The sequence below is a fragment of the Leguminivora glycinivorella genome, chromosome Z, assembly GCF_023078275.1.
Source record: "Leguminivora glycinivorella isolate SPB_JAAS2020 chromosome Z, LegGlyc_1.1, whole genome shotgun sequence".
In the NCBI taxonomy this organism is placed as follows: domain Eukaryota; kingdom Metazoa; phylum Arthropoda; class Insecta; order Lepidoptera; family Tortricidae; genus Leguminivora; species Leguminivora glycinivorella.
In genome coordinates, this window is record NC_062998.1 from 42423402 (window position 1) to 42446030 (window position 22629).

Consider the following 22629-nt stretch of genomic DNA (forward strand, 5'->3'; position numbering starts at 1 on the left):
TTAAGCTTCGATCCCCGCCGCTCCGGACGAATCTTACGACAACTCGCGGACTGGCACATCGCGCCCGGACCTCACTCATACTAAACACTTCAATAATATATTTTGAACAAGAAGCAAACATGTACCTGAAAGCTTTAGTGCTCTGTGCTCTTCTTTTGGTTTCTGTGACGGCAACGCCTGTGGCGAGACCATCGAATATAGTCATAATTGGTAAGTACTGTAAGTAGGTAATTAAAGTAATGTTCTCCAGGAGTCTTTTCATTATTTTTAAGAGCCATATTTCGTATTGGCAATGTATATTAGGAAGGATCGTCAATGATTAGGTATGAGGTTAATTAAACATTTACTGCGCTGCACTTTTCACTTACGTATGTAATACATCAATGTTAGTATAAAATGTATAAATGTATGAATTACGCGGTAATACCGTTTACATTAAGTGCATACTTCCGTTTGCTCGCGACTACAAATTAGAATACGGTGTGTTGTTTTTGATTTCTGTTAATTTTAAGGAGAGATTCCTCAGGTTAATTAAACTTGATTTCATTAATAAACAAGTGTCTTATCTTGTACCAGACCTTTATTATTTTATTTATTTAGTTAGTTAGTATGACAGTCTCGTGGGCCTTTTCCAATGTCAAGTGTATTACATAGATATAAAAACACAGATGTGTGCATGTAAGTGATTAGGACTTATTATTTTCTAATATTATTTATTTTGACATGTGCCGTTTCGGTACTTGACGCTGACGTTTAAGTTTTTTTAAGGTTGTCTCACACTTAGGCTGATAGTCCACTATCATATATGTTTATCATAGAAATATGGCAACATGCCTTCCTTTTTCTTCACGTTGGAGGAAAAGGGAGGCATACAGACATATGATCACAAATCTATGATAAACATATGATAGTGGACGTTCGGCGTTAATAACTCATTTAATAATATGTATGAAAATAGAAAACATTTTTTGTTTCGATATTAATAAAAGCCTAACAAAGTGTAGAACTTACCGGAAAAAAATACACGGTGTATACCGTACCACATAACTTAAAAAATCACCTCCATTTTCCTCTTACTGGGGACGCTATTGCTATGTCTTGTATGGGAACCCTGCATTTTATGATTAAGCGCTGAGACTTGGCACAGTTGTTCATTGGGTGGCCCTGAGTAGATAAAGATCGGGAGGCATCGAGAGCCCCCCTTAATTTAGGAGGGAGGAGGGGGGGAAGGCTGGCGCCTCCGCGCTTCCATTGAAACCATATTTCTCAAAAACTATACAAAATAGGGCATGCGACATATCATTTTCGGATAAATGAAGGACGAGGAATTCATTTTTGGAACAAAAAAAATGTATTTTAGAACAAAAATACAAAATAAAATGGGAAAATCTGAAAATGAGATTTTTTTTTATACATATTATTGCACATTTTATGAAAACTGTAATGGTTTTTTCTAAATAAAAAATATTATTTAATAGCTATATTTATCTAGTTTTAGAAAATGTATAATTTGTTATAGAAATATATTATACGACGAGTGATAAAAAATAATTTACATCGCCCGATAGGGTGATACGAATGCTCACTTCAATAAGTTTTGTCAATGATTTCGGGTATAATCACTATTTTTAACACACGAAAGCCGTAATCATTGTATTTTATGGCTATTTTAGTGATTAATGTACTTAAAATAAAAAAAAATACAAAAAATAAAAAAATTAAATGTGGTAACTTTTTATAACATTATCCTATTTTGTTCTTTCTATACAATATATACCTAAAAGCAATAAATATGAATGAAAAGCCACATTTATGTAGTTTATAAAAATATATAGTTTGTTATATAAATACATTACGAAACGCGAGATAAAAAATAATAAAAGTGACGTGGCACGGCGATCTTGATGTACGGTACGGGTCAGCTTGTATGATTCGATGAGGTGAGGTAAAGGTACTCAAAGCTCTCAAAAAGTGTAGTTATTTAGAGTACTTCAAATTAAACAACATACTCCTATATAGTCTGAATTTAACTATTTATATTACATGAAATGAGCGATTGATATGATAGATCAGATATATACATCTGATCCTAATACATCTTGTGAAATAGTAGTTATCTATATGATTTGCATAATTTATGGATAATTCTTACTTGACATATTTATTATTCCAGGGGCCGATTTTTGAGTCTCACGGCGTTCGAATTCAGAAAATTGTCACTGAAAATAATAGACAATTCACCGTTTTCAACCGGTATTTTAGTGACAGTGAGACTCAAAAATCGGCCCCCCAGATCTGCGTCCTGTACTTTGGTTAACGAGTGCCGAAAATAGTTATTAACCAAAAAAGACCGCCAAATTAACAGCATTTCACCGACAAAAGCTGCCTTGCACCATTTTTGTAAGGGTTATCAAGGTGTCCATTTATGGGGTCAACTAAGTAAACCCAATTCAAAATTTGCCATTATTTGCTACTTGTGGCTGGACGAAAGTCTGTAACAATTGGGATTTGGGAGCCTACTTGCCCGCAACGTTGCCTGTTGCTGCAGAAACATGCCTCGAAATTGTCGGATGCAGCTGTAAAAAACAGTGCCGCGTAAGGTGCAATCGTAAAAAACGACTTTTAAATTAAATGTGCGGAACTGATGTGCTTATGCAGTGGATTTTGTGATATATACATAATTAAATTCAGACTATTCATGTTGTTTTATTGAATAACTCAAAATAGCTACACTTTTTGAGAGCCTTGAGTACTAGTCCCGATACACATGTTTTCGTCTAGTCAGACCATTTTTTGAGGTTCTCCTTTGTACAAAAGCAATGTCTTAGTTCAAAAATCATTAATGTTTAATGCTAATACGAATCTAGTTTATTTTTTATGGCACTATTGCGCAATAACTAACTATCATTGATACTGAAAGGAAGAATATGACGATTTTTATTTTATCTTTTATGGATGGGTAAAACCGATTTAAGGGGGCCCAAAGGACGTAACTAAATTCTGCTAGTAAACTAAAAAATCTTCAAGCCTATACATGCAGAACTGCTTTAGGAGTGGAGAAAGTGATTAAGACATTTTTTTTGCAATATAAGTCACATGCAATTTTATTTTACAATCAAAATAATCTATATTATAGGACTTTTACAATTTTCTGTACTGGGTCGTGATATACCTACATGTGTAAACGTTATTAGAATAAGTATATTTCTGTATTACTAGACGAACTCCACTGCATAGCGGGTAGTACCTTTACCTCACCTCATCGAATAATGCAAGCTGACCCGTACATAAAAATTTTCATTTTCATTATTTTTTATCTCGCGTTTCGTAATATATTTATATAACAAAATATATATTTTTATAAACTGCATAAATGTGGCTTTTTATTGATATTTATTGCTTTTAGATATATATTGTGTAGAAAGAACAAAATAGGATAATGTTTAAAAAATTATCACATTTTTAATATTTTTTAAAATTTTTGTATTTTTTTTTTATTGTAAGTACATTAATCACTAAAATAGCCATAAACTACAATGATTACGGCTTTCGTGTGTTAAAAATAGTGATTATACCTGAAATCATTGACAAAACTTATTGAAATGAGCATTCAAATCACCCTATCGGGCGATGTAAATTATTTTTTATCACTCGTCCTATAATATATTTCTATAACAAATTATACATTTTCTAAAACTAGATAAATATAGCTATTAAATAATATTTTTTATTTAGAAAAATCCATTACAGTTTTCATAAAATGTGCAATAATATGTATAAAATAAAATCTCGTTTTCAGATTTTCCCATTTTATTTTGTATTTTTGTTCTAAAATACATTTTTTTGTTCCAAAAATGAATTCCTCATCCTTCATTTATCCGAAAATGATATATCTCATGCCCTATTTTGTATAGTTTTAGAGAAATATGGTTTCAAAGGAAGCGCGGAGGCGCCAGCCTTCCCCCCCTCCTCCCTCCTAAATTAAGGGGGGCTCTCAATGCCTCCCGATCTTTATCTACTCAGGGCCACCCAAGGAACAACCTGTGCCAAGTCTCAGTGCTTAATCATAAAATGCAGGGTGTTGTGCAATAGCGTCCCCAGTATCTGAAGGGATGGGTGATTAAGTGGCGAAGAGCAGACAGCGAGACAGACAGAGGTTATTTTGCAATTATTATATATTAGTATGTACATAACTATGTAAACTGTAATAGAATTGTTTTATTTACATGAACATATAATATATGTAGTGTATTATTATGTGCCTATAATAATACACTACATTATATACACTGTTATTGAATGAGCATATGCGAATAACCAGAAATAATGCGGAAATATTTATAATAAGATAGGTACCAAAGTGTGAAAGGGGTTATCAATTATTAATTATTCAAGCTCTACACAATAGCATTTGCCTACAATATTTACGTTTAAGGTACAAATGGGGGGCAGATGACACTAATCAATTTTTTTCCATGTTTTTACAATGTTTGCATTATTAATTAGAGTGTCTACTACTCAACTTAATAGTATAATGGAAAAAATGTATCAGCTACAATTGCCTCCCAGTCGGGATTTGCCCCGCTGTACATTTTGTTATATACCTTGACTAGAAACAAATACAGAAAATTGAAATAAATGAAGGTTAAACAATTTGGATGTGTTTACAATTTGGTACACTAATATATGTATAATAACCTAACCACAAAATTAAAATTTTGAAAAAACCCCCGACCGCGACATAGTACACCGATTTTCATGAAACATGGCTAAGAACACTCCCGACTAACTCAGCTTTCAGACAAAAAAAACTAAATCTAAATCGGTTCATCCGTTCGGGAGCTACGATGCCGCAGACAGACAGACAGACAGACAGACAGACAGACAGACAGACAGACAGACAGACAGACAGACAGACGGACACAGACAGACAGACAGACAGACAGACAGACAGACAGACAGACAAACACGTCAAACTTATAACACCCCTTCGTTTTTGCGTCGGGGGTTAAAAATTGTAAAAATAAATAGATGCTTCAGACAGAATTGCCTACTAAGTCAGAGTCTAGTGATATGGACGATAACCGCGTAAGTCTCGATTTTCAGATACTATTTATTTACGATTTTCAGTTACTTTTGGTGTAGGATATCTTTTAGTTTAAATATAGCTCGGTTACTTAAGGTACATGATTGGTATTGCACCTGATTGCGGGGATCCGGTATCTATACTAATATTATAAATGGGAAAGTGTGTGTGTCTGTTTGTTTGTCCGTCTTTCACGGTAAAACGGAGGGACGAATTGACGTGATTTTTTAAGTGGAGATATTTGAAGGGATGGAGAGTGACATAGGCTACTTTTTGTCTCTTTCTAATTCGAGCGAAGCCGCGGGCAAAAGCTAGTAGTTTATAATTATATTAAGTCTACAACAGCCCAAGCTTCAGCTCCAGCCAAATTCTAACAAGCCCTCTTCTCTCACTCTTTTTTTAAACTTTCCCTTTTTATAGAAGACATCAAACTTAATTTCAAAGGCCCCCACGATGTTAGATTTGGCCCCGCGTACGTTTTTCATAAGTTCAATCGATATTTTATGGTCCCAAGCTACCAGTGGCGGCTGGTGAACATTTCTGCTAGGCTAGGCAACTCTGAGCAAAAAGAAACTTCCCTTAACATTAGGTATCTACTTTACTAGTAATCAATTTTAGGCAAGCCGGTGGGAATCGGCTTGTATGGACCAGCCGCTGCAGCAAGCTACATAAATAATAATATCTGAGCGACCGAGCTTCGCTCGGTTCTATTTTAATATATCACGTGTTTAGATAAAAAAAAACTCTTATAAATACAAAAACAAAAAAAAAAGACAAAAAACAAAAAAAAAATAATTTCTGGCCGGGATTCGAAACCCGGAGCTAAGCGGAATCGATTCGCGCGCGGCGAAATTAACGACCATATTTTACGTTGACTACCGCGAAAGAAAAACTCATGAAAACTCGAAAATTCGCGTTTTCCGGGATCTAAGGCTACGCTAGATCGATTTTTCACCCCCGAAAACCCCCACATAACAAATTTCGGCGAAATCGTTAGAGCGGTTTCCGAGATCGTCGGTATATATAAATAAATAAATAAATATACAAGAATTGCTCGTTTAAAAGTATAAGATTAACCAACTGTTAAATTGTTTATCGACAGAATCTCTTGAAGAGCCGTGCGCCAGGCAAGGAGGTCTATGTCGCCCCACCAGCGAATGTGAACCTGAGAACCTGTCACAGCTGCCGAATCTGTGTCCACACGGGGAACACCTGGGCTACAAATGCTGTTATTTAATATGGTAAGTACCTATGGCTGACACGGCTTTTTTTTTTTTTTTTTCAAATCGTAGGACCTACTACTAAACACAACGTCACTGAGGTACCAAGTGCCAACCGGATCAAAACAAATTATTTTATGAAACATTTTTTTTATTAGATTTTTTGTAGTGACACTACTGTATACCTATTTATATACGAAAATCTGACCAAGGTACTATGTAATGTACTTGAACGACATTTTTACACTTTACACAAAAGTAGAGTCTGTTCGGAAAGTCAAGACTATTGGAATGTATTGGACCCCATACATTCCACGACTTACAGGATCCGACTTACTTCTACAGGTTACGTAGCCGAATGGCACAAACGCTCACGAAACGAAACGCTAGTAGATATCTATCTCTATCGCTCTTGCGTATTGGCGCGACAGAGCCAGACTACCTTTCGCGGCGTTTCGTTTTCGTTTCGCGTCGCAGAAATTCCATTCGGCTACGGCACCAGACTCTCAGAAAAAGTTATCAGATCGCTGTAATGTTATTAATTTATGTTAGAGCGTACTATGTTAACTACTAAAGAGTAAACAAATAAATAAGTAAATACTCTCTTGTAAAGCCAAGCTTTTTGTACCTTCAACTACAAATCCAACATTAATCAACATAGTTGGTTTCGTGTAGGGTTACTGTGCTGCAGCGGGGGGTTACTGTGTAGGGTTCATTCGACGAATCTTGAATGTTAAACCTTCTTTGCCGCACTTGTTGCAATCCTTATTGTCTAAACAATATATCTAACTACATTATTACATAAAAGTGATATTATTTTCCGAAATTTCTTGTGTGTCACTGCAATCAATAAATGACGCCTATGTTGTAATACATATAATACATAGTAGTGAAATATCTAATGTTTTATTTTTGTTTTTCAGATTCTACTAAGCAGCGGCGGAGAGTTAATTAAGTTATTTCTAATTTATAAGTTAGTTAAGACAAATTAGTATGTACATATTGTACCTACATAACTCCATTGGTTACGAATAATAAGGAGATTCAATAGAATATACAAGTATTTAACCCATTCTGAAATTTCTGAATGCATCTTTTACAAACTAACCGTTCGAAAAGGTTTGAACTTAAAAATCGTGAACTCGCAATAGTATCTGTGACAATGAGTAAAAATGACCAGACACTATTATCCCCGTGTTTGCCTTACCTCGTGTAAAGCAAAAAAATATAAATGCGTTGGTGGTTTCAAAATTAAATAATCATATTTACGATAATTATAACATTGCCATATATTAGTTAAGGTATTAATAGATGCGAACAAAGCGCCAAAACTATGTTGACTCATAATTTCTCAGAGGAAAATATAATTTACAATTATTTATTTTTCAAGATTTCTCTTTCTCAGCCAGTAATTAATACGAGTATCACGAGCCAAGGCCAATATTATTTTTAAAAGCGTTAAGAGCACAATGCTCAATGGACTCCCACTGCTGGGCAAAGGCCTATATAGTACAGTACCTATTCTATATCAATTAAATTGAAACGAAATATTATGTATTAAAATATCAAATAAAGAAATATCAATAGTTGAATGCTAAATAGTCCGGACTATTATAGGTTTTAACCCGAGGTTAAACCCACCATTTTATATGGAATTTGACAGTTGACAGCCCACTAACCTTGAGTTAAGCGGTTGGTGCAAATAAACCCAATTGATCAAAATCGTATTAGTAAATAATAGTTAATAAAAACAATATTGAATATATTTTTTAATAATATAATTATGTTGATTTCAAAATGAACTATGACAGTTAATACTTATATGGCTCAAGTTACCTACTTACTTTTTCTAGATTATTAATTGTCCTTTTTTTAAGTAAAACCAAGAGCGAGTTACCGGCCGCCTATAATATTGCTGTTATTAGAGAGGCATTATGTAATGTGAAAGTACTGTGAATAAAGTAATTATCATAATAAAAAGTAAATACTTTATTTATATATTGTGAAAATACATATTGTTAATACAGTAAAAATTTGAGAATTTTATTTATTATGTCCTTGCGACGAAGCCATAATTTTACACCACACCAACTGGTAAAGAAAGGCTCTCTTGATTTGTCGAAAACGGACGAGAAAGTAAGTACCACAAGATTGCAAAGTAATTTCATACAAATTTTAACTTGATGTCTAAAGCTGACTGATAGAGTTGACTTTTAAATGAAAATTGAACTTCACAATTGAAAACAACGTTTTACGGAGTTGATTCTGAAAACTGGTACAGTCAGCAACACGTATACATTGTTGCAGCCAAGTTCGCCAAATAGTTCGTATATTATATATATACATCAAATACGGTACAATCCAACTACAACCCGACTGCAACTTACTAGTATATGTTTACCTATATAGAGGTAGAAACCGGACACTGACTGCACAGTTTCCATAATATAAAAATTGAAATTCTATTGGCCCACATGTGGTCCATTAATCGTATTTACGAATATGCCTGAATACGAAACATCAGCCAAGATGAAGGCAGCGGGAAGTAAGTATTTACTGCACCAAGTGCGGAAAAGGAAGTTTGAAAGTGGCGATAAATTAAAACATGACTGAAGGCAGTATTTTAAATCGACACGAGTTATGAATTTCCTTTTCGCACGTGTGTCGTACGACGTTTTTCAGTACAGACGGCCTTTTGAAGTTTTGACCTGACAAAAAATGAACCACTTTGCGCACTAGTGCGGGCAAAAAGCACCATCTGTACTGAAATACGTTTTTCAGTACACATGGCCCCCCGAAGTTTCGACTTGACAAGAAATGAACGAGAGCACTAGTACATATGGTGCTTTTTTACTTCTGGTCAGGTCGAAACTTCGGAGGGCCATGCCATCTGTACTGAAAAACGTCGTACGATACACGTGCGAAAAGGACTTATATGTATTGTAATGTGCACATTCACTCCATTATTAATTTAGGTTATTTAGATTTAGTTTAATTTAGCTAATTTATAAGAAATACTTAAGAAGTAATAAATAAGAAGAACTGGAATGCCACTGTTTATGGATATTTGTTCTCCAAGGGGGTAAAAAGGGGATGAATGTTTATATGCAGTGAAGAACAAGTCATATTTTAAATTTTAAGTCAAGAACTTAAACTTTGTGAAAATTCATACTCTAAGTCTTACTTACTTAGAGTCTAAGAAGATTAAAAAGGGTGTGTAATGATTGGTATAACTTTTTTTGGTATGGTATAGTAACTTTTGATATAACAACATTTGGTATATATTTAAATAAAGGATCACTCATTAGACCTAATCAACCTTTGGTATAACCACAAAATATTTACTCTTATTTTGTATAATCATTATTTCGTATAACACTTATTTATAATACTTAACCGTTATATGGTATAACTATCTATTGATATACGACTATTATAATATAACTAGCAAACAGTATAAAACATTTCATGAATACCTACCTCATTATTAGGTACTAAAACATTATAATACATTAATTTATTGTGACTTATGACTTTTGTTTGGTTAGAAAAAGTAATTTTTACATTTTTAGAATGCGTGCTTGCTCATCACCGGCAGATTACTATCGTAATAATAAATGAATTAATTTAATACTTTTTTGAAGGGATCACAGTTCTAGGTTAGAACTAACCAATAACTCAGCAGTTCCCATCAACTTTGTACATAGCCACGTCAGCAAATTTTAATTGATCCTTTTTTGTTACCAACATTTAGTAATATAAGTCGACTTTCGTAAGATATATACAGGTTAATTGTTATAATTAAGAAAATATAGATTCTAGAGAACCTTAATGACGAAATAAAACTTAATAAAATCTCAATTCATCAACAAAATCTTGGTAACAAAATAGGAATTAATAAAAACAAATTTAACTTTTTCCTTAATTTTTGTACAAACTTTTCGAGAATTGCTGAACTAACTAATTTAATACTAACCTTTTTTAAGAGGGGAAATGCATTACGCATACCACCCAGGCAACTAATACTAACCTAACCTAACCTACTTTTCTGATAGCAGTACATATGTTTAAGGGCTAACCTAACCTATTTTTCTGGTAGTTAGCAGCGCGTTGTGTGTAATAGAGGTCACGGTTCTAACTTAATCTACTTTTCTGTTAAATAATGGATCTAATTTACTGTACATTTCTTTTATTCTGTGCCTTAGAAGGAATTTGTGTTATACAATTTATTTATTATCGGATATAAGCATTTTACTCAAAGTATGTTATAATAACAAATGTTATTCGAAAAAAGGGTCATTAAGTATATTAAATAAGAATTATACAACTTGTTAGTATATTATTTGTTATTATATGATTCAATAATTATATCAAATGATCGTTATTACGACTAAAAATATTAAAAAAAAAGTTATATCGATAGATACGCACCCTATTAAATTTGAGGGAAAGTTTTATTTTAGGGGGATGAAAGGTTGGGTAGGTATAAATTATTCACAATTCATTAATCATCAAAAAAGTCGTAAGCAACAGACAGTATTAGTTCTTATATCGAACTTTTTGTAGACCAATGAAAGAGAGATACCCTTTCATCCATTGTGCCATTATAAAATTGCTCAAAAATATTTAGGCAGCGTATTTCAAGACTTTTTCGACATGTTGTTACATTTGAACTAATGAACCTAACACAAAATTTTAATAATTTACATATGTACCCAAAGCTTCCTTAAGAGTAGTTTTTGAGTAGAGAATTAACAATTTCTGGATGTTAGGTTGCGTGACGCTCGTTACAGTCGTACACGTATATATTTTAACTTACTTAAATTCCAATTCAAGTGTAAGTATGCAACTGAAAAAAAAAAACAATAATCATGGAGGAAACTGGCGTTATAATTGGTAACATCATAAAAAAGCTCCGAAGGGGTTGGCGCGAACGTGGACTCGCAAAGGCCCTCGTACAGTCACTTCAGTACATTCACCGATCTCGCACCGTGTGCTCGTACCATTGCCGCGCCGATCGTTCTGACGTCGTGCTTTTTACCGGAACGAAACAACCCTCATAAACAAGGTAAGCTTACTATATTTTCATTTGTACTTTAAGTAAGTATTAAATAGATAGTTTTTATTTAATCAATTGACAGTTAGGATAGTACATACTAGGATTTAAATACATACATTCTGGAAACATCATATCAACATTTCTATCTTATCATTATCACAAATACTTATGTTATTGCAAAAATCTTATAGGACTGTAGTGATTATTATATAAAGTTTGTAAAATTAAAAAAAATATTTTTCAGTACAGATGGTCGTTTTTTTACGCACTAGTTCGAGAAGTGGTTCATTATATGCCAGGTCGAAACTTCGGAGGCTCATCTGTACTGAAAAACGTCGTACGATACACGTGCGAAAAGGAAATTCGTAACTCGTGTCGATTTAAAACACTCCCTTCGGTCGTGTTTTAATTTATCGCCACTCGTTTCGAACTTCCTTTTTTACGCACTTGTATCGTAATGTACTATATTGGCGACGCTTATACTTGTGAATGAAACTTCTTCGCAGTTCATGAAACTTCAGACTATAAGTAGGTAATACCTAATATTTACACAAAATATTCATTATTTATAATTTTTATTATTTATGATGAATATTATTTCAATTTGCATCTGCGACTGTGTTTATTTCTGTCGTATTTCAATGTAGGTAAACCAATTTGAATCATAGAACCCTGTCTTATTGACACGTACATTGGCAATGCCATAGAAGTCACTTTAATTTGACGTTAGGCCATTTTCACATTATCCGATCCGATACCGGATGTCGGAAGGATTTCAATAGAAAAAATCCAAGATGGCGCCGGTAATGTATGGGATATCGGTCTGATATCCGATATCGGATCGGATAATGTGAAAACGCACTTACGTTGACTGTGAAAAGATTCTACAGTGGCCTAGGATTCAAATTAGTTGACTGTACTCCAACATGTCATTATTTAACCGTCTTCCAAAACTCTAAAAGAGGAGGTTCCGCTTTTCCGCACTTGTATCGTAATGAACTATTACAGTGCATTGGCTAAATTGTACTGCAGTAAAATCTCTATATAAAATCTAACACATTTTAATCAGTCAAGTATTGGGAAAATCTGAAATGAGTCTAGAAGTAGTTGGGTGGTGCATAGTAATGTAGAAATTGCAGAACATTCCCAAAAAGCGGAAACATTCTTGAGAATGTTCGCAGAACATTCCTGCAACATGAAATTTATTGTTTAAACGAGAGAATATACTTGAAATAAAGTTTAAATGGGTATAGTATAAAACTATATGTTATTATACATATAATATTGTCTATTACAGTTATCTATTTAGTTGATAAGTGATAAGTTACCAATAAGTTGCTTAAATTCTCACTATACTTCAGGGAACATTTCGACTTTCATACTTCACAGTTTTGTCCTGACTTTTTAGGGTTCCGTAGTCAACTTATAGTTTCGCCATGTCTGTCTGTCCGTCCGTCCGTCCGTCCGTCCGTTCGTCCGCGGATAATCTCAGTAACCGTTAGCACTAGAAAGCTGAAATTTGGTACCAATATGTATATCAATCACGCCAGAAAAGTGCAAAAACAAAAAATGGAAAAAAACGTTTTATTAGGGTACCCCCCCTACATGTAAAGTGGGGGCTGATATTTTTTTTATTTCAACCCCAACGTGTGATATATTGTTGGATAGGTATTTAAAAATGAATAAGGGTTTACTAAGATCGTTTTTTGATAATATTAATATTTTCGGAAATAATCGCTCCTAAAGGAAAAAAAAGTGCGTCCGGCCTCTAACTTTTGAACCATATGTTTAAAAAATATGAAAAAAATCACAAAAGTAGAACTTTATAAGGACTTTCTAGGAAAATTGTTTTGAACTTGATAGGTTCAGTAGTTTTTGAGAAAAATACGGAAAACTACGGAACCCTACACTGAGCGTGGCCCGACACGCTCTTGGCCGGTTTTTAAATTAGGTACCGAACGATTATTTCTTGATGCCTGTCTTTGGTCATGTCAAAATATATATATAAAAAAAAAGATCGCTGTCAGGATCGAACCTGAGAACATCGGCATACGAAGCCAGCGCACTACCACGGGATTACGTCTTGACTTGCTGAGTCCGACGAAATCATGGTATAAACTACGAAGTTACTAAGTATTCTGATAAATTCTCGTTCTCGAGTACATTCTCAGAAGTTACCGAAAATTCTCATGAGGAAAGTTCTGCAACTTTGGAAACTAGAAAAAGTAGAACTAAACATTTTCTTCCTTTTCAAGAGATTTAAAATTGATTTCCACACAATCCAAAACATTCTCAAGCATCTATGACCAACATCCCCAATAGAAGTGTTTTTTTTTTCTTTAAAATTATTGTCCAGTTTTTATCACCAATCCAACAAAATCTTGTTGAAAATTGGTGAAATTCGGCAGAGTCATGATCGGTAATCGCTTATCGTCAGGTGGTTCTTGTTCTTGTAGTACCTATAGTTATTTACAGTGTAGCTAACATGAGATTTTAATACGATACCTACTATGTATACATATATAGCGAGAATGTTACGGAAAATATATGTAATCAGTAATCAGTAATCATTTATTGCTATCATAGGTACATAAGTTGGTACAGTTCAGTATAGCACAGCTATTAACCCTGTATGTTTTGTTTGAGTCCTACTGTCTGGGGGCGCTGTTCACCCACACAATGATTGTAAGTTCCTTGCTTCTTTTTTTCGATATCAAGTAACTAATAAAAAACGGGATACCCCCATTTGCCAGAATTTCATTTGCCATAATTATATTTGCCACCCTATTCAACAATCATAATATTGTTTCTCATAACATCTTATGCCATACTCATTGTTTACAATCATATGCCAGAAACTTTGTTTCCCATAAAGTCAGTATCCATAATGTCATTTGTCAGAATCATCGAAATTCGTAATTACCACATTCCATAACATCATTTGTCATCCAAATTAGCTACCAGAAAAGTCAATTTCCATAATGTGATTTGTCAGAATCATCGAAATACGTAATTATCACATGCCATAACATCATTTTTCATCCAAATTAGCTAACAGAAAAATACATTAGGCTAGGTTAAATGAGAACTGTGCCCTCTAGAAAATGAAACTACTATCAGAAAGTAGGTTAGGTTAGGTTAGAACTGTGACCCCCCACAAAATGAAACTGCTTGGAAAGTAGGTTAGAATGCCTGGAGAATGAAACTGATATCAGAAAGTAGGTTAGGTTAGGTTAGAACTGTGACCCCCTGAAAAATGAAACTGCTATCAGAAAGTAGATTAGGTTAGGTTAGAACTGTGACCCCCTGGAAAATGAAACTGCTTGAAAAGTAGGTTAGGTTAGGTTAGAACTGTGACCCCCTTGAAAATGAAACTGCTTGAAAAGTAGGTTCGGTTATGTTAGAACTGTGACCCCCTGGAAAAGGAAACTGCTATCAAAAAGTAGGTTAGGTTAGGTTAGAACTGTGACCCCATGGAAAATGAAACTGCTTGCAAAGTAGGTTAGGTTAGAACTGTGACCCCTTGGAAAATGAAATTGCTATCAGAAAGTAGGTTAGGTTAGGTTAGAACTGTGACCCCCCAAAAAATGAAACTGCTATCAGAAAGTAAGTTAGGTTAGAACTGTGACCCCCACAAAATGAAACTGCTACTCGAAAGTGGGTTAGGTTAGAACTGTGACCCTCGCAATATGAAACTCCTTGGAAAGTAGGTTAGGTTAGGTTAGAACTGTGACCCCCTACAAAATGAAACTGTTATCAGAAAGTAGGTTAGGTAAAGTTAAAACTGTGACCCCCACAAAATGAAACTGCTATTGGAAAGTAGGTTAGGTTAGGTTAGAACTGTGACCCCCCACAAGAGGAAACTGCTTGGAAAGTAGGTTAGGTTAGGTTAGAACTGTGTCCCCCTGAAACCAAAACAACTGATAATTTCTTATGGCGTTTGAATATTCTATTAAAAAATATTATGGCACTTAATAATATGGCTAACAAATAGTATGGCACTGTATGATTATGGAAGGTAATGTTTGCAACCAGTATGCCATACAATTTTTATGGTAAACAAATCATTCGGGCAAATGAAATTCAGGCAAGTTAGATTCGGGCATATGAATATTATGTTAAATAACTGTCGGGCAAACAATAGACAACCATAAAAAACTCATAGGAGACACACATAAGCAGCTAATTAATATATCAAAGAAAATGTGTACCTATGTATAGGTACAGCAGGATCATTGTCTAAATAAATTTTATAGTCACAGTGCATTTACTGACCGTCTCTCGACACAGGATTGCAACATTTTGAACCTCAGTTTTGTCAATTTGACTTATATCCTTTAAATGAAGTCATAATTAAAATATCAAAACAAAGGTGTAAAGTAAGTTTATTCTTAAACCTATACATTAGTATAAGTATATTTGGTGCCTTATGAGAGTTATGAGTAGTAAGTATTTAGTAGATTTCGTAGTAAGTACTAAAAATGCGGAAACTACTTGAATGTAATTTACTTATTCATGTGTGGTGAGGAGATAACCTGTGATGCAACCAGAAGATCATAACAATCATAACTTAAAAATACATAAATATGAATAGAAATAGTTAATCTCTTTATTTACATGAACATATTTACATAATTATATGTCTGGTTGAGGTAACTGGTGACCGAAGAGCTGGCGACTTCCTCGCACAACGTATCAGCATTGCGATACAGCGAGGAAATGTCACCAGTATCCTTGGTACAATGCCTCAAGGGCCTATTTTAGACATTAGCTAGCTTTTAAGTTTAGTCTTAGTTTCTTATATAATAATAGAAATTATGATACTAGGTTACTGGTTAGGTACCTACTTGGTTTTCAACATACCTAGTTGTCATAGTTTTCTTTTCCGGTATAAGTATATTAAGTTACAATGCTAATAAAAACAGATTCTTCACATTATTACTAGCTGGCACCTACGTAGGTTTAGATATAACAGACAGAAAACTAGTAGTTATTTGACACTTTTTGTATTTTGATGTCGTTTAAACGGAGCGTGACTTTTGTGACATAAGCGCGTAGGCGCCATGAATTTCAAGTTTGGTCGCGTGGCAAATGTTGCAATGCGAAAATTATTATTTTTGTATGGCTTCTCTTTAGCCGCCCACACATTAAAACTTGCGAAAACAAATTTCTTAAAATTAGATTCAAAATGGACTGGAACGTGTGATCTTATTATACAACCTTGTTGGGATAAGTTAAAATTACAGCAGTCACATGTTGTAGTTAGGTATTTGTTATAATCGCTATCATATTTCAGAGCAACCATCATGCATCGCTACAGTGCGCGTCCAGGTAGATCTCTGAAGGCAACTGTAGGTACAGTCAGAATAAGAAACTGCTAACAAACTTTAGGATGATTTGAACACTTGTTAAAACGTGAGCAAATAATTACGCATACCCGTTTAGTCAATTCGGTCGTTACTACGTCACTGTCTATTAAAATCATATTTATTTGACTTCCTAATAAATGATCAATCAAACCTCTTATCCCATGTATTTACCCAATGAAGCAGGCGTAAGAAGATTAAAAAATTGAATGCTTTCTCGGATTTCTCCGATAAACACTAATATCGTAGCAACGGAATTATGATAAGCAGCCGCGTAAAGTTTTAGGCGAAGGTGCCTAAGGGGATAACAAATATTTTTCGAAATGATTGTTCTGTAGATGAGAGGCCGGTGGGGTAGCCCGAGGTGGCGAGCGTTAGGTGTGCCATAATATCGGCGGCGGCGCGCCCGCGGCAGCGACTCGCCGCGAGGCGCCGCCCGCGCCCACGTACATAGCGAAACTCCCTGACTCTTGCCGATGCGATGCCGAGTACATAACTAAGTACAACAGAAATCCTTATTCCCAACGCGATAATCTGGGTACCTGTAAAACCTATTTAGTGCATATTTGCATAAAAGGGAAGTGTTAAAGGTAGATGGGACGGCCGGTAGGTACATGAGCAATTCCTTCAAGTAGTTGTAGAATCGTACCAAGAAGCAGACATCGATTTTTAAGTAACGTGGCCTGTGTATTCATGGAAATACGTATACCTAGTTGCTAGACTTACATTTATTTATTCGAAGTTTCTGAGAAATGCGATGGTATAAAGCACTTTAAATAAATTAACCGGGCTAAATAAATAAATGATACCACAGAATATATCACTCCTTTGATATCCACAAAATGCCGCCACTATAAATTCTTACCTGCATTAACAAACGGACCGCACGCGAGCAGCCGACATTGAATTCTACCACGTTGTCACCACTGAATTGTGCCGCGAACTCGCGGCCCCCGGCATGTACTTGTAGCGCGGCGATAGAATTGCGGAGTGAGCCGCCCCTGATGATACGTCTAAATTCTTCATTCAATAATTAATTTAAAAAATATATGTACGAAACCTAATCATCATTACCTGCCTGAGTACGTGGAACATTATTATGCTAATGTAGTTTCTGTGAAGTTGTGACACATCAGATTTAAGTCTCGAGGAATTTCATTAAAGGTCCCAACGATTCGTGCAGCCATGTTCAGATCTTGTTACACGGTAGTCGGTACATCGACATTAGATTTGATGCGGCTCTCGCTAAATTGTGGTATCTATTTTGAATTTTTAGACGTTGTGACGAAAAATTCATACGGAAAATAGTCAATATTTCCGAGGGCAAACTCCAAGGAAAATCTAATCATAAAAAGGTTAAATTTGGTTGTTAAAGCATGTAATTTTTCTATTATAGAGATAGAGAGAATTGACCAGCGAAATACTTGCTTACTTGTGGCATTTTATCGCCTTATTAAACGAAAAGTATCTTGATTCATTCATGACTGTTATAAACATTTGCTTATCGTATTTTATATGTATCGCGTAATGTAACAAGCATTGCAGCTAAATAATAATTTATGACCTCCCAACGTTCGGATGTATTTACATAAGGTACTGTTGACATCCAAGATTACGTTAAGATTTAGTCCGTTGTTATAAGGGTGAAAGTTGTATACATATATTTGAGCCGGGGTAGCGTGAGGTATCCGGAGAGGCCCACGGCGATGGCAAGATCGTGATTGTAGCACATGGCCCATGGTCTTCACTTCATTTATTGCGTTTAAGTATTAAGCGGATTTTTTTCAAAATTTTACAAGAGAACTGTATGATTATTCTTAAATCTCTAGCGCTAGCATAGTAGTATACCTACTTGGGATAAATTTCAAACAACAGTATCAATGTATACCTATGACGACCGATCTGGCGCAGTCGGTAGTGACCCTGCCTGCTACGCCGCGGTCCCGGGTTCGAATCCCGGTAAGGACATTTATTTGTGTGATGAGCACAGATATTTGTTCCTGAGTCATGGATGTTTTCTATGTATTTACGTATTTATATATTATATATATCGTTGTCTGAGTACCCACAACACAAGCCTTCTTGAGCTTACCGTGGGCCTCAGTCAATCTGTGTAAGAATGTCCTATAATATTTATTAGTTAAATATTAATCACGATACACCGACTGCGTTTAGCTGTCAATACCAAGCTTCCTCGGGTTTGAACGTTGAAATTTAACTATTCCTGTGAATGACATAAATCAATCCCAAAATTGGTAACGTGAAATGCTTTACCAGCTTACTAGCACGATGATGTGCGGTTGCACTGTGCTCATAGACACAAATATATCTACGCAACTGTAGATATGAAATATGATGCAAGTTAACCCAAAATATTTGATACCCTTACTCTTGGACCACATAGTGGGTGGTTTGTGTATCCTATCCTACCTTGCTTTCAGGAAATAGTAAATTAATAATACCTACGATGCCTAAAGTAAATGTAATTTTTAAAGAGCTGAGCGCAAAACTACCGATGACCAGAGAGCTGGCAGCTTTCTCTCGCAACGCACAAGCATTGCTATTCAGCGAGGGAATGCTGCCAGCATCTTTGGCACAATGCCGCGGGGGCCCTATTTAGATGTATTTTAGTTGAGATTAGTTTTTAATTTAATTTTAAGTTGTTTTATTATTTTTTTAGAGTTAGCTTACTATTTATGTGTTATTTAAACTTTATATTAAATTTATTATCGAATCGGTAACGATCGAAAAACCAAAATAATAAATTAATAAAGTAAAGTAAAACAAACATCGGCTTTTATGATAAATTGATAATTAAACATTAAATAAATGTCATATACAAAGAAAAAGTGACCAAAGCCTCCAGTGCTCCGAGCTAATTATTAATGTTTAGAACATAATAGTAGTGTTACTACTTAAAATAACAAGTTAACATATTTTCTATGAAAGTAATTTAATTTGTTCTTAGAGTGTTAATGGCAGCGCCATCTCTCTTCGCTAGCTTGTAATCACCTGAGTTGATTCGGCTAGGAGGTCGAATCATACTGTTCTACCTCAGGGATGGCCAGAGGGCGCCACGAGCCTTAGGAAATGTCATATACTTAGAAAATTTCGACCCTTGCTTTCGTGGACCGATAGCCGAGTGGTTCTGGCATTCGCCCGGTAAGCGGAGTACGCGGTTCGTTTCCAGCTCGGAGCACTGGAGGCTTTGGTCACTTTTTCTTTGTATATGACATTTATTTAATGTTTAGAACATAATAGTAGTGTTACTACTTAAAATAACAAGTTAAAATATTTTCTATGAAAGTAATTTAATTTGTTCTTAGAGAAATTGATAATTGTTCCAAAAAATAATAAAATAGCCAAAAAGTATAATTCATTCGTACTGAATTTAAAAAAGTGCTTACAGTGTGTTAAGCCTTATATAGGCGATAAATAAACCAGACAGAACTCATTATGTTATCAAATTATCATTAATTAAGAAGTGTTTTTGAGTTAATTTTTACCCCATAATTCATGTTTTATATTTTTCTCAGCAGCAATGTACTGTCAACATGGTTGCGATAACTGTCATTAACAATATTAAACGCGAGTGTAGGTACATCGCGGACCGGATTATTTAAATATGAATATTTATTTCAAATTTAAGTAACAGTAATCTAATTATGTTCTTTATTAACCACCGTTAATAATACTGTTATGTAACTGTATGTACAAAGTATACCTACCCGTTTACAATGAATTGTAAATTAATTTGGAAACCTTACAGCGCTAATGCACTAAATCCAATTGGGAATACATCTGTCAGCAGCGTTAAAACGTATTGGTTTCCTGTAGGTACGTACCTACGTATACATAATACACGATCGCTAGAGGAGATACGTCGGTTGGAGTTGTATTGGAACAAAAACTAAAGTCGGGCGAGCCGGCTCCAGCAGCCGCTCGCGGCGGCGCCGCGGGCGCGACCCTTCCAGCCATCCATTCAAATTTGTAATTACTGGCTCCGGGCGCCAACGCCAACCGTGCCCACTCTACTATACTCTCAAAATATTTACACAATTTTGAATTTTATTTCACCGCTCTAAGCACTACGAACTCATCTATTAATACAAATAAATGTCTATATAAAACTGATAGTAGCTTTAGAGCAAAAAGTGTAAATTACGGCCGAATTACAGAAAAAATAATGATAATTACCTAATACCTACAGTAGAACCGCCTTATAGAGGTACAATCACATTGAAAGTAAATTGACTTCTTTTATTATTTCCTTAACAAGCAATTTTATTTACTAAGGTACATTTAACCATACATTTTTTTAAATTTATATTGATTACCTACTGAATATTAAGAAAATCGTTATAGGTAAATATACTGCTACCTTCAGCATGATACTACGCCTTCTTAAGAAAAAGGATTTTGACAGACAGACAGACGCGAGACGGACGGGCGAACAACAAAGTGATATAATATAAGTGATATAATATGAAAAGGGTTGACGAATTGGGGGTGGGGCCCCCATACATGTAACTGAGGGATGAAAATTTTTTTTCGATGTACATACCCGTGTTTTTTCCTTTCGAGGTACGAAACCCTAAAAACGATTTTTTTTTAAATCCACATACATGTACGTTGTACCTATATACACTAAGGGCCATAAGGATAAGTGCGTCATAAGGAGAAGTTTGTCTGGCCTTCACATTTTATACTTGTCACGTATTTTTGGGAGTTAATACTTTTTCTACTAGCTACTCATGATTAGTGGTCAACGTATGAACTCACTCAATAAATACTGATCATTGGTTAAAACAGGCCAAATGTGAAGGCCAGACACACTTCACCCTATGAGACACCTGTATTGACCTCATAGCTTATGGTTTGGTCGAACCTGCAAATAATTAAAAAAAAATCGTTTATTCTCAAAATAAACCCTTTTTTAACGACATTAAATCTTCTGCCAAACTGCAGGACAGTTTGTTGCAGGACAATTTAAAAGCTCCCTGGTCGAATTTTATATTCTTTGCATGGCAAGCTTTAACTGATACTCAATTAATTAATTAATTCCCTTGCAGATCATGTAGGTCACATTTAAATCATTTAAATTGTTGGAGAAATAAAGTCTTCATTTCGGTCCCGGGTTCGAATCCCGATAAGGGCATTTATTTGTGTGATGAGCACAGATATTTGTTCCCGAGTCATGGATGTTTTCTATGTATATTTATGTATTGTATTTATATATTATATATATCGTTGTCTGAGTACCCACAACACAAGCCTTCTTGAGCTTACCGTGGGCCTGAGTCAATCTGTTTAAGAATGTCCTAAAATATTTATTTATTTATTATTGTTATTATTTCTTCAACCATGTATTTATATAGTAGAAAAATTATATCTTGCGATTTACTTTTAACAAAACGCTAAGTTAGTGCCTTTATAATCTAAGTACATAAAGACGTATAATCGTACTCGAGTTTTTCATTGGTAAAAAATGTGTGAGAAAATAATGTAAAGTAAGAGTAGGTAGATAGGTATAAGCTTTCACATGTGTAGGTTTAATGACAAAATATAACGCAAATTATTCTTGTTATTCTTCTTGATAACATTTCAAATTTCTTGAAACGGTATAGGTTAGGTACCTACCACCAAGCGCTTCTACATATTTGGCATTTAGATTTAAAAAGTACGAAAAGTTCGTGGTCGTAGAAGGCTAGTATTACGGGCACAATAGACCCGACACAATGTGCCCCGCCGGCGGCGCCCGCGGCGCTGGCCGCCCTTTCCGTTTTATCAATAGTTTATGAACAGCCCCGCGGCCGCGGCGGCCCAGAGACCTTTACATGTGTGTGTAATTATTACATATCTACTCTATCATAAATATCATAATATTTGCCTTGCATT

At 34.9% G+C, this 22629-nt stretch overlaps 1 protein-coding gene across 1 annotated transcript; it reads left to right on the forward strand.

Moving 5' to 3' along the window:
* The first annotated feature begins 17 nt into the window (after positions 1-17).
* On the forward strand, positions 18-8339 carry LOC125241086. The gene is made up of 3 exons (XM_048149399.1): positions 18-210; positions 6189-6327; positions 7230-8339. Coding segments are annotated over exons 1-3 (231 nt in total). The 5' UTR covers positions 18-119; the 3' UTR covers positions 7231-8339.
* Positions 8340-22629: the final 14290 nt, after the last annotated feature.

What these genes read in the sequence shown, in the direction of transcription:
- LOC125241086 (XM_048149399.1), top strand. Translation starts at nt 120, where the DNA reads ATGTACCTGAAAGCTTTAGTGCTCTGTGCTCTTCTTTTGGTTTCTGTG. An exon ending in ATCGAATATAGTCATAATTG is followed by an intron (nt 211 to 6,188) that starts GTAAGTACTGTA and finishes GTTTATCGACAG; the next exon opens with AATCTCTTGAAGAGCCGTGC.